The sequence below is a fragment of the Squalius cephalus genome (assembly GCF_949319135.1).
Source record: "Squalius cephalus genome assembly, chromosome: 21".
Lineage (NCBI taxonomy): Eukaryota > Metazoa > Chordata > Actinopteri > Cypriniformes > Leuciscidae > Squalius > Squalius cephalus.
Window position 1 is genome coordinate 30,944,785 of NC_137142.1, and position 18,743 is coordinate 30,963,527.

General features: G+C 36.3%; 1 protein-coding gene across 2 annotated transcripts in view; it reads right to left on the reverse strand.

Moving 5' to 3' along the window:
- The window catches only part of mdga1 (MAM domain containing glycosylphosphatidylinositol anchor 1), a 211,879-nt gene that overhangs the window by 25,823 nt on the left and 167,313 nt on the right, over positions 1 to 18,743 (reverse strand). For both annotated transcript variants that reach the window (XM_079856011.1, XM_079856010.1), the window contains exon 16: positions 7,974 to 8,104. In XM_079856011.1, coding sequence (XP_079712137.1) covers positions 7,974 to 8,104 — 131 coding nt within the window. The remainder of the gene's footprint in view (positions 1 to 7,973; positions 8,105 to 18,743) is intronic.

Below are 18,743 nucleotides of genomic sequence, written 5' to 3' on the forward strand. Positions count from 1 at the left end.
ACAAACAAAGTGGAGACACGATGTAAATAAATAATTCATTGTGCAGTTTTGACAGAATCATTGATTAAAATGTTTTTTGCACGCAATGAGTTTCCGCTGAACTGACAGCTTCAGTGATTATAAAGGAAGGCTGTCTAATTTCATTTGCAATTTGAAGAAAAGTTTTTGTTTTTCATGAGACTTTGTGACTTTACCTACATACAAAAGCTGAAAACATTTTATAATAGTGATTGCTTTCACTATTCTGCTGGCGATAGTGTTAATTTAATGTATTTTTAGATTTAAAAAAATAAGGTTTTTTTAAAAAGTGTTAGTTTTCCTACATCGCAAAACAGTTAAAGATTAGCGCTTGGACAGGGTTATTTCTGAGGCTGACTTTATTGCATATGCATTTGTAGTCTCCCTTTCAGGCGCAAAATGTACAAGAAGAGAGCAAAGTGATTTAATAAGGTTTGACCTAGTCAATTTACTGGTATTTGCACCGCTATTTACCACCCCAAAAAAGCATGTTATAAACCAGACGCTAACTAGCGCTGCTCTTGGTAGATTGTGGAAATGATCCGGCTGTGTTCTTTAATGTGTGTGTCACCAGTAGATCTTTCCACTGCCATCAGCGCTATTTTGGAATTGCGCTAATTCACAATTCCTGCTAATTTGCCCTGTTTAGTAAATCTGGCCCTAGAAAATCTTAAGGATGAATAAAAAAAAAATTGGTCATCACATTAAAAATAATATTTAAATTGTATAATATTCAGACTTTTGAGCTATGAAGTGCTGGAAAAAGTGTGAAGTACTTGAAAGTGGGACTGTCACGTCGAGGGAATAATGAAAAAATAATTATTAACTTTGGCCAGACATATTTGAGCTAATTTTGAAAACTCTTGACTCTTGATTTCAGACTATAATCTGAGCACAGTTTGAGACATTATGAAGATCTGCCGAAGATCCTTTTCCCTCCATTCATTCCCATTGCTGTCTGAAATATTCATTTTTTTTCCCTCTCCCAGTGGAAAAACATGCATTTTTGGGGTAAATACAGTACTCCACTGAAAGTGGAAGGAAGGGACAGAGCGTTCCAGGACATTTGCTGAAGCCTGTGATTTTGCTGTAATGGAGACTCGAGGTCCGGTGAATTTCATCAACCAATCACTATGGAGAGTAGCGCTAGCAGAGAGGCGAGAGGTGAGGCTGATGGGAAATTTCGAGCGCACAGAGAGGAGAGGTTAATGGATAACAAACACGACAAAGAGCTGAGAGCATCAGCGGAGAAACCAGCAAGCGATAAAGGGGATAAAGAGAAAAGAAGAGATGATGAGGAAAGAGCTTAAAGGGCTGTGTGAAAATGGACGCTTTTCTCTGCTCCTCTCTCAATCTTTTCAGAGAATCATAATTAAGCAAAGCTAATTACCAGCCCTCCCTCGCTCCCTGAACTCCTCCTTTGTAAAGCTCCTGCGCTTTTGTCATCATCTTGTTTCCCTGTTGGCATCTTTCACACGGCCGCACAAAACGTCTCTGCCTGCGGTGACCTTTTCCATTAAGACACGGAAAAGGCCTTAAGAGATGTGTAAACTGTAAACTTAAGAATAGATTTTGACATAGTGGTGTTTGCCCGTGAAAAAGTCGCTACCAAGATGCTAGAGTGTTGTGGGTGGTTTTTAGTACATTGGTATTGCAGTTGCTAGGGTGTTCTGGATGGTTACTAGGTGGTTCCCTACTGCAAGTATAAAGAGCCCACCCTCAAGTCTCTATGTCTCTAGACATGGCTCCGGTGCCACCTTTCTAAGAAATGAATACTTTTGTACAGCAAGGATGCGTTTAATTAATCAAATGTGACAGTAGAGACATTAGAATGTTACAAAAGATTTCTATTTATAATAAATGCTGTTCTTTTGGACTTTCTGTCCATCAAATAATCCTGGAAAATAAATATCACACTTTCCACAAAACTGTGAAAAAGCAGCACAACTGTTTTCAGCATTGATAATGATCAGAAATGTTTCTTAAGCATCAAATCATCATATTAGACTGATTTCTGAAAGATCATGTGACACTGAAGACTGGAGTAATAACGCTGAAAATTCAGCTTTGCATCACAGGAATAAATTACATGTTAAAATATATTGAAATAGAAAACAATTATTTTAATATTTCTAATCAAATTCAGCTTTGGTGAGCATAAGAGACTTAAAACATTAAATTAAACTCAACTCAATTCAATTCACATTTATTTCTATAGCGCTTTTTACAATACACATAGTTTCAAAACAGCTTTACAGAAAATTCTGTCCACATTACAATTTAGAGTGATCTGTTGTCAGAGATAACTGTCTAAGTTAAAGGTATAGCGGAGGGTTTTCTTTTTCCGGGTGGATCATCAAGACTATTGGTCCTCCTAAGTGTCAATCATTCTGGTGATATGTTTACGTAAGGCCGTCGTACGTGCTCGTGCACACGATTCACACGATGGCGTGCGCTCAAAACACAGGTTGGGCTTCCCACTGATGCCTCAGTCGCGAAGTTTCTACTTGACAGGTAAAGTTTGGCATGCTATTTGGAGAAATCCATTTAAAATCACTGCTAGTAAAAGTTAATGTAAGCTATGATTAGCTCGTGCACACATTTAATAGGCGTTCCCTCTCGGGATCATGAGTGTTGCGCATGTGCATTTTTTCAAAAAGTGGAGAGGGCGGTTCTTTTCTAAAATTCGGGAAAATCCTCCGCTATACCTTTAAGTATTTCAGAAATGTACATATACAAATCACAGTTAGCTAAAAATGTATTAATTTAAACAATGTAATTATTTAAAGCAGAAACAATGAGCTCATTGAAGTAATGAACACTTGTTCGTTAACAAATGATTATGACATTTAGAAAAATGTAGCATTGGTGCATGTTGATTCAGAGTTTGCGTCATCTGAAGTCATTTTATGAAAACATAAAAAATTATAGAGACCCCACCCCCCCCCTCCCTTTTTATGCTCCCCTATCTGATAATGATAGGTTCAGTCACTTAGAAAAGTAATATCACACCTCTCCTCGATTAGTCTCATATCATGTGTGGCCATCACAGGTAAGCAATATAATCAAGTAAACTAAACAATGTAAACAACTAAAATACTACGGAACTGCAGGATATAAAGCTTAAAATGTATTTAAACTACAGATTAACTGTATTCCACTGAGACTGTGGTAGTAAGCGTTTATAGTTGTGTTAAACAGCCCAATAGCAGGCAGGTGGCATTTAAGAGCTCTATAAAAGAGAACAGCTACACTGGGCATTTACACGTACAACACCAACTGGTCTTAACTGCCATTTAAGTCCATGTCATGGATGGGGAGCAATCAAACATACACCAGAGGAACACAAAGCCAGAGCCGTACCTCACAATGCCAGAGTTTATGAATGTAAGAACATGCATACAAAAAACACACTCAGTTTTTCAAGCCTAGAATTTACAATATGCTGATCATTCAGTGTTAGTCCTACAAGGTTAAAAACCATTTGGAAAAAGACCTATGCAGATTGGACTAATTTTACATAAGAAAGTAGAATACTGTAATAATCATCAGAGCTTCTCATCCAGTCACATCAGATTTGGCCATGGCTGTAATCTTCCAGACTTTAAACGGACTGTACGTTCCCATGCCGTTAAAGATTACAGCGTCTTTTATCTTCTATAAAATGGAATTAAAAAGTAACCAGATCCCGAAAAGAGATCCCGAGTGTAAAATTCTTCTCTCAGTGGACCAGGTTCAGCCTTTCATCCACATAACTGTTGTTGTACATTATGAATATGTGGATGTTGATCAATGAGAAGACACTTACACTGTGTCTGTGTCTGCAACGTGTTATGATAATGTTTTAGTGATTGCTCGGAGTGTTTTTTATATTAAAAAGAGGTTGACATTGCAATTCCTTTATGTAAGGCTTACTGAACAAAATTTTTATTATATATTATAAATATATATTCTATATTGTAAATTATATTTGACAATTATGAAAATTATTCAGTGTAAAATGAACTGAATGCATACAGGGCTAAAGACACACCTTAAGAAAAATGTGCTTTTCACTACTGCAAGTGTATGATTGCAGAAAAAATATATATGTTTTTTTAACATTGATTATCAGATTTTGTGTTAAAAAAAATCATAAAAGTGGTTTGTTTTGTTTAAAAATCCTATAAATGTCTGAGGTGGCAAGCATGGGGCAAAAGGCAGAAAGTATTGATACAAATAATTTAGCTAAAATAATATGTTTTAATATGTCTAAGTTAATACTTGTTCAAACAATCCTTTTTAGCAAATTTTTACTACTTTTTGTAAATTAATTTTTGTTCAATAAATATACTGTCATTAAAATGAGTTCATTTTTAAAAATACAGAAACAAAATTATTTTAAAGAGTACAGATTCCGAAAGCATTGAGTGAGATCCCATGGTAATTTAATATAGCTTTACAGTAGTCACAATAAATATGATATTTTATTATGATATGATTAATATCATATTTTTAAATATAATGGTTTCATTATAAATATGGTGATTATCTCTAAGGTGGACAGCCAACTTAATATTATTAATTAATATTTCAACACATTTATAAGTCAGCCAGCTGTTTTTTTTTTTTTTTTTGTTGTTGTTGTTGTTTTTTTTTTTTCATATATTTTATTGGATACAGCGTTCAAACAATATTTGCAACATAATACAATATAAGTCTCCATTTTGTGTTTTCAGAATGAACAATTCTTCAAAACAAATGTCTTTTTGTAGTTTCATCCCATATCCCTCCCTACAATCAACCCATATCCCTCCCTACAACAGAATCAACTTTGCGCTGGTGCCTGCGATCACATAATGGATCAGCCAAATTTCCACGTGCATTTTGAAAAGCAGATGTTTTAGAAAATGCTGCGGCAAGTTTTTGTGCAATCTAGTAGTTTAGAGGAAAATAAAAATTAAAGGCGCCTTTTACCCCCGGTGCGCATTTAACCCCATTGTACCTTATATATTAATTAAGAACCAGTTCTCAAATCCCAACCTTGTTTAGCAACATCTCTCAGAGCTCTTCTAATGCTGTGAGGTCCATTAGATCTCTGTTAAACCCCTCGGCTAGCACATGTAATGGATTCACACAGTCGAGTAAAGCTTTTGGATAAAGTAACGCTTTTGTGATTCTGCTTGATCCATCAGGCTTAGTAATGGGTGAGACGCCTCATGCAACGATGCAAAGACGCACTTCCCTTTTCTCTGAGATTCTGTGGGAAAATGATGCTAATTCATCTCGGCAAGCCTCCACAGTCACACGGCAAGAGTCAATGGAAGAACAAAGAGGAGGTGAGGAGAGAGAGAGAGAGCAAACAAACAGACAGCAGAGAAATACGGCTGTCTGCCGGACTTGTCAACTCCTACTGTCCAGGAACGCCTGGATTGGTCTTTAGCATCGATTGATGGAGGCCAACTAGGGCCTGGGTGAAAAACAGAGGAGAGATGAGGATCTGTTTACCTCATCAAGTGTCAAATACGCTGCATTACTGGGGGAATGAAAGAGTACAGAAAGAGGAGAGACACTAAAAAGGGGATTTTCAAAATATTAACTGAGAGCCTGCTGAGAGATTTGGCCAATATATATATATAAAAAAAAATCATTTTATTACTCATTCTGTTGAATCAGAAAGAGTATTCATTATAAAAATGTGGGAATTACATACTAGAATGGATTTGTGACATCAGACGAATTCAGAGACAGAACAACTTGTTGCATTTTATAGACACATTGTTTTTAGTAAGAATAACCTACACCGGAAAATGTGCACAATAAGACTGGAAATGTAAATTAAGAAAGTAAATAGTTAGTTTATTTTGATTTCATGTTGCCTTATTGTTACTGATTCATCAGTTCACATTATTTAAAAAATTTCATAATTTTCCAAAAAATTTAATCATTTTCTCCACCTATGAAACAACTTTTTTCCCCACTGTTGTAATCCACGTGGGTGAGGCAAAACAAAATTAATAAATAATAGCACAGCCTATATCTCCTGAACCAATTAAGTCCCTAAGGATAAACTCAAGCCCTGTCCTACATTGTTTCCCACTGAATATTCAGCTTCACCCGGAAATTTGTCACATTATAGAAGTCAAATGCTCTGCAAACGCAATTTCTTGTTGTCTTTAAGCAGTAGTGTATAAAGAATGAGGGTAGCTCAACGAGACATTAAAATAATCTGACAGGACCAATGAGCCCAAGCTTAAGTGTGTCCCATTTACCTCTAAACTTCCCCTGAATTATCTGTCTTCATTTCCTTCCCTATTGCATGAGGTGTTCATCTTTTTCTGCCCTTCTCTCTCAGTTTTCTTCACAGTATAAATCTCCCTTTTTTCCAGCCCTGCTCTTCAGCTCTTTCAATTTGTCATTTTCTCCCTCCAGCACCTTTTCTCCTCTGTGATGTGCCCTAAAACGTCTCCTGGTTTTCGCAGCTGTTGTGGTGAGAGCTCAACTCAGCAGAAACACGGGTCCAGAGGAGAGCGGTAGAGCACGACTCAGCGCTTCCTCAATCATCCCTCCATAGACCCTCTAACCACACACAAACACTGACACTGACACATATAGATATATCACACCTGCCAACTAGGACTGCATGAAACAAGCAAAATAAATTATATATATATATATATATATATATATATATATATATATATATATATATATATATATATATATATATATATATATATATATATACACGTCAATTCATTTACTGTAAATTGGCCTAAAAGGGAAGCATCATTTCAAATAAACTGCCAATATAGCCAATTAGATTAAAAATGTTCAAAACAAAATACAGTAAAAATCGAATTAGAAATAATCCACAAATTAAACACAAGGAATAATGAAAACCCTCTACAATAAGGTCCCATTAGTTAACATTAGTTCATACATTAAATTACATTAACTAATAATGAGAATGGGCTGAGGTAAACTAGTATAGTTTGTGCTTGCTGTGTAATAATTATTTGAATCTTAACAAACTGGCAGCTCCAGTAGTAAGATTAAAAGATTTATTTTGAACTATGTTATTGAAACTATGTATAAACCTTAATTAAACAATTTAGTAATAATTTAAAAAGAAATTCATACCTGTGTGATATTACGCTGTAGCCACATTGGACCAGCGGTTTGGAAAATGGATGGATGGATGATTCAGCTGTGGGCACCATCTTCTAATCAGACCCGGGAAATCATTCGAATGAACTCTTACAGTGCATTATGGGTATTATGTAGCCGTTGAGCGTCGTGGGATTAAATGAGTGCACTTGATAACGTCCACAATTATTTTGGACACCACTACAAAGTGTGGTTCCCTCAAATAGTGCCCTATTTAAGGGTATAGGGGGCAATTTCAGACACATTAGTTGTCATTCTATGTATTTGCCTGTGTTCGAGCCATTTATTAGTTGTCATGGTTTCTAATTAGTTCTCACCTGTTTCCTGTTCTGTTGATTATCATCCTCAGTGTATTTAAGGCCTTGGTTCCATCAGTTCATTGTCTTGTGCTACAGTTATGTTACTGTGTAGTATTTACAGAGACAACTTTTGATTTGAATAAAGTATTACTAAATTTTGAAATTATAATTAATTGAGATTAATAAATGCTTCAGAAGTATTTTTCATTTTTAGTTCATGTTAACTAATATAGTTAAATAATGTTGCTTTAAAATTTATTATATATATCGTAAATATTTGATCTTATTATTTTGTCACCGTATGGTTAACAAAGGCCACACACACACACACAAACACACACACACACACACACACACACACACACACACACACACACACACACACACACACACACACACACACACACACACACACACACACACACACACACACATCAGGAGAAAACACACTTGGACACAGACAAACTTTCATGCCCACACCTGCACATATACAGTACACAGTCATACCTGGAATGGTCCGCTGGGATAGAGCTCAGCATCCGCCTTCCTCCATTCAGGCCCCTGGTGTCCGGAGAGGGTCCAGACAGCAGAATCCACAGTGGCGATGCTCTTCACCCTCATCAGAACATTGAGCGTGCCTGCAGACACACACAAAACACAGCAGAGTTTAGTAGAACGGCGACATGCTCTTTCCCTGGGTTTTGCTAACACTTCTGGTTCTAGACTTTAGACTATCTGCATTAAGTTTAGTCTACTTTGCAACCTAGGCTGGCCGTAATAATGCAAATATATACATATAGTATAACTTCATGGTGAAAAATGAGACATGCACAACATTTATGAAATTAAAGTCTTATTCTACACATTCGCTCAAAAATCACAAACACACTGAAAACAGTAGATCAGTTATTTGAGAAACTGCATAATCTCAATCAATCAGACTGGACCTTGGAATCATGAGATGCTCTTGCCATTTTTCTGTGCAATAGACTATTTTTCTGTGCAATCAATTATTGCTTACAAACAAACGATCAGGATTTGACACAAATTATGATAGATCATTGCTTCTGCTCTAATAAGACCCCATTGACCCGCCACTGATGTCAGTAGATTAGCATTTCTCGGAGGCATTGCACAAACCCCGATTACACTCCCGTGACAAATATAAGGTCAAATACATGACCATTGATTATCTTACCACCACAGTACGATGCACTGGTGTGGTTTCAAATATGCAAATAAAAATACTGTAAAACACGTGATTGTGTGAATTATTGTAGTAATGTAGTAAATTAAAGTCAGAGATTATAAAATGTCAAACATTATTATTTAAAGTGCCTGTATTATGCTTTAAACATTCTTAAATATGTTTTGGAGATTTTCTACAATATGTTTACATGCATCCAAGTTCAAAAAAACACTTTTATATCCTACATTGCACATCACCTCATTTCTCATGTCAGAAAATGGGTTGTTCGAAGACTCGTTCTCTCTAAACCCCTCCTTTCCGCAAACCTACTCTGCTCTGATTGGCCAGGTGGCCCAATCTGTTGTGATTGGTCTACCACTTACATTGAGCGTCAGAAATAAAACTCCTATTACCATATCTGAATTTCAGCTCCGGAGTCTTCCTCAGCACTTTATAGACAGTGATACGAAAAGTAACAATGGCGCCGGTTTTACTCTATCAATATGAGCCAGAATCCTCATTCTTTTGCAAAGTGGATTTGCAGTTTCTTCTTGACAAGTTGACATCATGAACCAAACTCTTCTAGCCTCAACTACAACTACAGTGTTTGAGAGCGGGTCAAAGTAGATGTTGTTCATGGGCAGCCAATGAAGACCATAGGCAGCTATTTTGCAAATTTACATAGGTTTGTAACAGGAAGTGAGACTGGAACTGCTGACGACTCATTTGAGCGGTTCAGAATCAGTTCTGTCTTTTAGGAGGCAATAACTTTATTTGTTGTGCACGCTGATCTTTAAAACTTTGCATTCACAAACAGCTGTATTACACACTGAATGAAAGATAATATTTTTAAAAAAATGCATAATAGGGGCACTTTAAATATTTTTTACATTTATTTTACTTTTTTTAGAAGTTTTGCACTATACACTTCAGTGTGTTTTTTCAACAGCCTGTAACACATTAAATTATGCTGAAACTCATTTCCATTAAGTCCATTACTTAATAAGGCCAATGCATATTTATTCACCATAAACCACAGGCATCACTTTATAATACATTCAATTAACATGCATAATGCTCATCAGATCATTGAAAGTGCAGCGCTGCTTGGCACCCCTAAAACTGCTTGTCTGGAGAACCAGGAACGTATCTATATTCATCAGACGGTCTGTGAAAACATTGAGTGTAACACTCCATTGATAACAAAGTAGAGGCATCTTAAACACACTGACATTATGTGAGGTTCAGAGCACTTAATATGAACGTCAGTATAGAAATCTTTCACAGACACTGAACACAAACTCTCTCACACACACTGATGATTGAAGGCAGTGAGGCCAAGTGGCACCTTTATGACTCATGCATTAAAATTATTACTCTGACTTTGTGCTTAACGGAAACCAATATATAATTCAGTTGCATTTTGGAACAGAAAGAGAGCCAGAAAGAGAGAGAGAACACACTGTTGTAGTGCCTCAAATTAAGCTCTGGCTCTGAACGTTAAAAAACACACACACATATTTCACTAATGTTTCTAAACTTTCACCCGACATTCTATACGCTGCTCATGACATGCACACATAGAAGATAAAAACAGACAGGTCCAGACGACCAGCCAGGCTTCACATCGTTACTTATTCAGGAACAGCAGATATAAATGAATAACACAATGGAGAGAAGTGGCACACAGAAACATTAACAAAGCAAACAGATGGTACTGTGACAAAGTGGCCTGTTCAAAGTACAAACCGCATCCTAATAAACTCATCTAAAGCTGTCTGAACAATATCAGCAGATACTGACCACAAATACATCAATACAAATGCAGTTACGTAAATATTTACAGTGTAGAGTCTTAGGGCTGTTTCACGCAGAACACGTTTTGCTGTTAAAAACGCAGAAACGCATTTTTTTTAAATGGAAAACCTTGTCAGCAGAGGCTATTTACACTAACCCCGCTCACTGAAGTCTGATTGGGCCAGACAAAATAAAATTTGAAGAAAATATTCGAAAAGTGGAAATAAAGTGTCTAATAATAAAGTGCTTATCGGTTAGGGTTAAGCGTAGGGAGGGGGGCATCCATTTCTTAATTTTAATAAATATAATAATTTACACTATGTTATTATTGCATAGCGTTTAATGTACAACAACACTGATGAGCAATAGTATCTGGCACTATTTATGAGTAGGCTTTAAAGAGCATTTAACTACTATTTACACTTATTGCAAAGAAAATAATACTATTTTCTTAGCAGATATTTCTATGTGGAAGAAGAGACCTTTTGAGGAATGTCAACTTTTCAACTTTAAGCTCAATCCCTCTTTTGGTAGCAATATAAATGAAGACAAAAAATTTACTGTTTAATGTTATTTTTTTTATATTATTTTTCTTTATTCATTTTCATAATAATTTCATAATGTCAGTATGTTTGTACATGTGTGCTGATGAGAGGTATGGGATGAGTTATATTTTGCATACAAGTATGTGTGCAATGTAACGTTCACTGAGCAGAGATGTTCCACTAATAATGATACTTCACTTGGCATGTTCTTTACAAGGAAAGGAATGTTTCAACTGATGCAAATGTACCACTAATGTATACACAGAGGGAATGTGGATTGTACCATGTGTAAGCACGAGGTACACGTTCCATTTTTAACATGTTTTTCTACCTTACAAGGAAGTTGTAAGTCCCAGAGTGGTGTATATAAGCTAAATCCTTACTGTACTGACTGTACTGAAGGAGAAACATAGAGATGAGGGGGTAAGGAAGGAGAAACCCAGAGAAACCATTTACAGCTGGCATGATGGGGTGAGAGGATAGAGAAATGGAGAACAGAGAAGTCTGGAATGATAAGAATGTAAATGTGTACCTTGAAATGCAATGTAAGTCGCTTTGGATAAAAGCGTCTGCCAAATGCATAAATATAAATGTAAATGTAAAATGGAATGAAGGCCTCCTCACCTATAGCCTAACTCTGCTGTGCCTGTTTCTCTCTGTCTGATACATGTACTGTATAAAATAATAAATAGAAATCTCTTGGCAAATTAACTGGTGTAGCTTCCGTGATTCAACCATAACGGGGGAAAGCATGATTTTCAAATCTTCAATGAATGGTTAATTTTAAGATAGAAAGCAATTTGTATTGTACAAGGTCATACATCTGAATATTGCTATAATACGGCACCTCAAGCAAAAAAGTATCACCATGTGTTTTTGATGACGTGCAAGTAACCAATCAGTACCATCTGTATGATGTACCACCACAAGTATTATTTTATTTTTTAAATTTTTTTGAAAAGCAAAATCACTATAATAAAGTCCACATGTGTCATTGCTGTACAGACATTACAGTTTTCAAAGCGATTCGAAGAAAATCAGAAAACCTTTATCAGAAATGCTGTGTTGTATCAGAGCCGCACTATTAGCTCTCTGCCTTGGCTAAAAGCATCTGCCATGTTTCAATGGCCGCAATCACGCTGAAGAGGTGCTCGCTGGGTGATAAAAAAGCAGAAATTGTGTGCTGGTGCTTCTTTAAGGTGATTACACGACTCAACACATAAACCATTGTTAAAAAAAAAAGAAAAAAAAGAAAGAAATGGGCCAGGCACTTAAAAATCACCCTTGCGCAAAAACCTTTAAAATCAACGGCTAACCAACCCTTTAAAGAAACAATTGTGTATATGGACAGGATCTACTAAAGACCTAACGCCCCAAACGGACCTCTGTGCTGTCAGACAACACAAAAGATCCAAACATCAGAGGCCCTTGGCTAACCTTGACATAGGACAAAGTCATCATTTACCCACCCTCATGTTGTTCCAAACCTGTATGAGTTTCTTTCTTCTGCTGAACAAAAAAGAAGATATTTTGAAGAATATGGGTAACCAGACAGTTGATTTACCCTATTAACTTCCATAGTATTTTTATCATACTATGGAAGTCACTGGGGTCCATCAACTGTCTGGTTACTGACATTCTTCAAAATATCTTCTTTTTTGTTCAGCAGAAGAAAGAAACTCATACAGGTTTGGAACAACTCGAGGGTGAGTAAATGATGACAGTATTTTCATTTTTGCGTGAACTATCCCTTTAACTAAAACATTTGTTATCTGAAATAAAATAAATAAGTTAACTGAAATAAAATATTTAAAAGAAAACTTTGAGATAAAAAAAAAAGTAGCTGCTTGCACATTCTAAACATTCAATAGTTGCCTTGACAAGAATTTTCAAGTTCAAAAGACTCCTGTTACTCATTAGGAGAAGATTTTTTTTTTTAAAGTTGACTGTAATTGGACTTAATTAGTTGAGTTAACTTGAAATTGAATGTGATAGGTTGCTCAACTTTTTTTTTTTTACAGTGTCATTTACTTACAATGTGTGATGTAGCTGCTGTCAGATCCAATACAGTTTGGCTGCTTAATCTTTCAACAAAAGTTTATTTGCAAACTCTTCATCACTGTGCCTCATTTACAATACGATCTGCAGTCAAATTCTCTGAACAAATCCTCCGACGCAATCCAGGACGCCATTAAAAATAAACAATCCACTTGTTCCTGATGCTGGTATCTTTCTGAAGTTTGTACAGAGACACAGACAAGCTGTTTAAACTGTCCGCGTCAAAGTGAACACTCCTTTACGCTTCTATTGACTCTTCCATTTGTCCTGTTGTCGGCAGACTCAAGCACTTGGAGTATGTCAGAAACTGAACACTCGTCTGATATAAACAATACTCATAGAAACAATGTGCTTGAATTTCCATCCATTTTTGCCAGAAACTATCACGAAATGCTTAGTATAAACACTTTGGGTAAGAGTGATGATTAAGGGCCGGTTCACACAACGCGTTTTTGCTGTCAAATGATGCGCGAGACACTGCAAAAAGATGTCTGTCTAGTACTTTCACATTGAAAAACAATGGAAAAGTAGCGCAGTGGAATGCCACATTCATTCGAAAAAAGATCTATTTTACAGTTGCGGTTTTTAACGGTTGCGAAGTAAGTTTCAGACCAAATGTAGTTCCTACTATGCGATTTCGGATGCAGCGAATGAATACATGCAACAGTTAGGGTCCATTCACACAGAACACATTTTTACAGGCCAGTGGAATAAAAAATAAAAATAGCAAGGTCTATAGATGCATTTTTTGAAAGTTGAACTTCTTTTAACTTGAGCACTGCGTTTTTCAGAACATATTTTAGAACGCCATCTTATGCATGAGACGCTGCAAAAGAAGCCAGACGCGAATGCAACAGTTAAACATGTCCGTCTAACGTGCGTTTGCATAGAAAACCAATGGAAAAGCAGCGCAGAAATGCATTCTATGTGAATGACCCCAAAGTCTGAGCAAACAGGCCATTCATTCTTGTATTGCCGGGAACAAAAAGTGTTTGCATCACTAAACAACAACAATGACTGACAAAACACCATGTCAAGCCACTGCTGTCACTCACTAACAGGAATAGGGTCGCACTGTGATGGTGTAATGAGTGAAGGATCTAATGGACTGACTGGTGCTGTGATTGACTTCTGCTCTAATGGATCCACTGGCTGCTGTACTCCTTTGTAATGAACTTCAAGCCTAATAAAGTTACGGTCTAACAGAACATGCTATTGTGTTGCTCTTGATGAAAAATCGAACAGAGTACTGCAATTGTAAATTAGAAAGTCTCAACAGTGTGAAGAGGAGGGCGAATGATAGAAAAAGACAACGTGAAATCAAATTTGACTATTTAAATGACTTTCAGGGGTGCATGTTAATCCAATACATTAGCCTAATAGCACTGTGTTTATGGTATCTAATCAATCCCGTTAAACCCTGTCTATTTCAAAGAGTAACAGAAAAAATTAAAACGAGATAAATAAACAAAATAAAAATAAAAAACTGAGGAAATAAGAATTATTATTAAATTAAATTAAATTAAATTACACAACTAAAAATACAGCAGAAAATGAAATGATGAAAAAGAAGAGACAATAAGAAGGGAAAATAATAACAATAATAATGATCACAAAATAATAAAAACAAAAATGCAACAGTTAAGGAAGAGGAAATTCTATATAAAAAATATCACTATGAAAAACCCCAACTAAAAACTCTTTCCCTACTAGTGTATTTTAAGTTGATAATTTTCACAAAACTTCCATGGCCCCCAGAATATTTTGTTGTATGAATATCTGAACATAAAGAACAGAGCCATAAAAAAAAAAAAATCTAGCTCCATGCATTTTTTTATATCAACACTAGAGTGTGGGTAAGTTTCATTAAAAAGCAACATTTTGAACAAAAAGCTGAGAGCATCAAATTTTTGTCAAAGACTACATCCAGATCAGATTCAGAATGATGATCAAAACATGGATGGAGTAGATCGAGTCCATCAATACCCACAAAGCTTCACAGTCCTACCGCTCATCCTTTTTTTGTAGGGTTATCAAACAGAGACAAGCCTCCAGATAACTGAATATACTCCACACACAAATAGAGAGATGCTCAGATGTGATCAAATCTGTCTCCGTGCAGGTGAAGTTCGTTCAGTTTAATCAAATAGCTCAAACATGTGAGTGAGAGCTTTTTGAGAAACTTAAAAACCTAAACTTTTGAACTTTTGTATCTATTATGAGTAGTATGTTGTTCTGCAAATAGCGCAAGGCTAACGTCTCGATGTGCTGATTAAGCTCTGCTGAATCTAATGCTAGTGTGGCATAACCAACGCAGAGCTAATCTCTTCAATTGCTAATTGGGATGTAATCAAATCTAATGCAAGCACAGTGGCACAAATAAAAGTCTAAGCTCTCATACTGCTAATGAGGTTGTAATTTATGGCCAGCGTCGAGCGGCTAACACAGTCCTACACGTTAAGATTGCTAACGGGGACGTCTGTCTCTCAGTAGGGCGTCTCATGTAATGAGAGTCGAGCCAGCTGTGCCTCCTTCTCAGTTTAGCATCTGTGCCCACAGTGCCGCCCACATGCCAATGCACAGGCTAATGATTAGCAGATTAGTGCACACAGACAGTAATCAGCAGATATATGACGCATCCAGACTAACAGATCACTGCGACCAGTCGCGTGAAGGATAGAGATGAAAACTGTTCAATCCAGTCTGGTCAAGCTGATTAAGCTTGGGGTAAGATTATGAGGGGTTTGGACAGGGAGATCAGTAATACCACACCAGAAAACCATCTTATGCAGTTTAAACAGTTTTTTCTCCAGCAGAGATTCTGATTTAAACGAAAGGAAAATACAAGATTTATAGATGCAAAATAAATAAATGAATTAATCAATAAAATATCACACTTTGTTTGTCGTTAACATGTTTAGCTAAGCTATTCGATTAATTTCGATATATATCGCGCAGCCCTAATATATACATAATATAATATATATCTAAAATATAGCCCTATATACAGTACTGTGTATATATATATATATATATATATATATATATATATATACAGTGCTTGTCAAAAGTTTGGGAACATTACTATTTTTAATGTTTTTGAAAGAAGTCTCTTATAGTCATCAAGCCTGCATTTATTTGATCAAAAATATAGTAAAACAGAAATCTTGGGAAATATTATTACTATAAATAACTGATTTAACTAGATTTTAAAATGTTATTTATTCCTGCGATGACAAAGCTGAATTTTCAGCATCATTACTCCTGTCTTCAGTGTCACATGATCCTTCAGAAATCATTCTAATATGATGATTTGATACTTATAGTTTTTGATATTTGATTTGATACTTTGATATTTGATAGTTATTATCAATGTTGGAAACAGTGCTGCTTAATATATATATATATATTGGAACCTGTGATACTTTTTTCAGGATTCAGCACAATGTAAAAGAAAGGTCAAAGGTAGTTTATACCGATACTCCAATACTGTAGCAGCAAATAAAAATACCTCTAAAACCAGCAACTCTCATTTAAAAGCAGACAGAGACAAATATGATGGGTTGGAGAGCTTTAGTAGACAGCTTGAGTATGAGGTTATGTGCATGTACACCCTAGGGTGATTTTGATCATGATTAATGTGATTCGCCTTTCAATTTTAATTTTCATTAAGGACCTGCTGTCCTCTCCGACTCCTAAATAGCAATGGAATTAATAAAACATACCCTTTGAAATATACAGTGCAGGCCTGCAGCAGGGAGTCCAAAATGCCTTTGGAAAGCCGAACAGATTGAAGTGTGTTGTGTGTTCACCAGCCGCCCCCCATCGCGAACCCAGCCCGTGTCATGAGTGGCAACTGGCAAATAATTAAACGGGCTCGTCTCATTAGAACAGGAGACAGACAGCGGAGACGCACAGGTAAAGAAATGAGGTGGAGTGAAAGTAAAGCAGACAGACAGTCAGAGAGAGAGAGAGAGAGATGCAGAAGAGGAGAAAGAGAGGGAGAGAAGCACAATTCATGAGCCGTTAATGGGCTGATAAAGTTTGAAAAGAGAGCGCAGATAAAAAGCGAGGGGAAACAGGACGTTTCGGTTACTTTATTTGTCAAGCTGAAAAATGAGGAAAACAACAACAAAAACTTTTGGTCTGCTGTCGAAACTTTGCTTGAAGGAGTTTTCTGTGATAAATTCCTTACATTAATGAGCAATTAAAGTCTGTGTGTACAAGTGCGTGATAACAGGTTGTTCCCAGAGAGTTACAGATCTTTGAACCCCATCAAGAACACCCATTAATCACTGTTCATGTTGCATTTTTTTAAATTATAAAAACATTATTTACAGTTTTATGAGTTATTTATGTCGTAATAGAGAGGTTTTGTCAGATTTAGCTTACTTCTAGGAACAGTTTTGTCATCAAACTATAGTAAATCCCCACCACCCACACACATATATATATAGTATCCTGAGCAAAGAAACAGATTTCTAGAAGGCTCTGCTCCAAAACAGTCCACTGTCTAATTAAAAAGCATTTTAGGTGCGATTCAGAGGCTAATTCGGGTTAGCTTTTCAAGAGACCTTCTTTTAATAGCGTTCTAAGTGGCCGTTCACACAGGACATGTTCTTGCATTAAAAACAGTGCAGAGGAATCGACCACAACGTCTCAAAGAACATTAAAAGTTGAACTTAATTTAACGTGACATGGTGTCTTAAAAAAACAGCCACAGACGCCTACTTAGCATGTTGCCATAAAACAACAATGAAAATGTAGTGTAGACGGATGATAGAACGTGTCCTGTGTGAAAAGCCCCTGAGGCAGCGTCGCATGTTTCCTTAACATAGACAATTCCATAATGCATTGTGACGAGTGAAAAACTAAAAATAGCGTAGCGAATATAACATGTTAATCTAATTACAAATTGACAGTTCTAGCCAATGTTTGTGTGTGAAGTGTACTCGGTTAGAATTACTACTGTGTGACGCTGATGTGTTTTCATGTTTTATGGGCACTTTCCATAGACATAATGTTTTTATACTGTACAAACTGTATATTCTATCTCTTTACACTAACACTACCTAAACTTACCCATCATAGAAAACTTTCTGCATTTTTACATTATCAAAAAACATCACTTGGCATGATTTACAGTATAAGTAGTTTGCAAGGACAAGGATTTTTGTGGGGAAATTTTGTCCCCATAATGTAGGGTTTACCACACACACACACAAGACTCTCTTGGAGCAAAGAGAATAGACAGATGTCACTTTGAAACAAACCTTAATGTTTTAACAGTCACAATAAATAAGTAATGGATGTGTGGATGACATCACCTCTCTCTCTGACTGTCTGTGTCCTTCACTGTCTTTGACCTTCTGGTGAACGCTACTCATAAAGCACTGTACTTTCCTTGACAGAATCAGCTCAATGCTGTGGTGGAGGAGAGCGCTTTTCAAGACACGGCGAACTCAAGTTAGAAGCTGAAGTATAAACACATGTGTAGGCACACGCACAGATTTCTGCAGGGAAACAACGTCCTCAAACTTACAACCTGTCATATCCAGACCACTTGCCACTATCCAATCAATTCTCCACGAATGCAACAGCCAAACAACAGGTAACCAAAGTAAAATAGGTTTCAAAATCGAGAATTAAAATGTTTTTGTCTCTCTGACTGAGATGGTGGGAATTCAG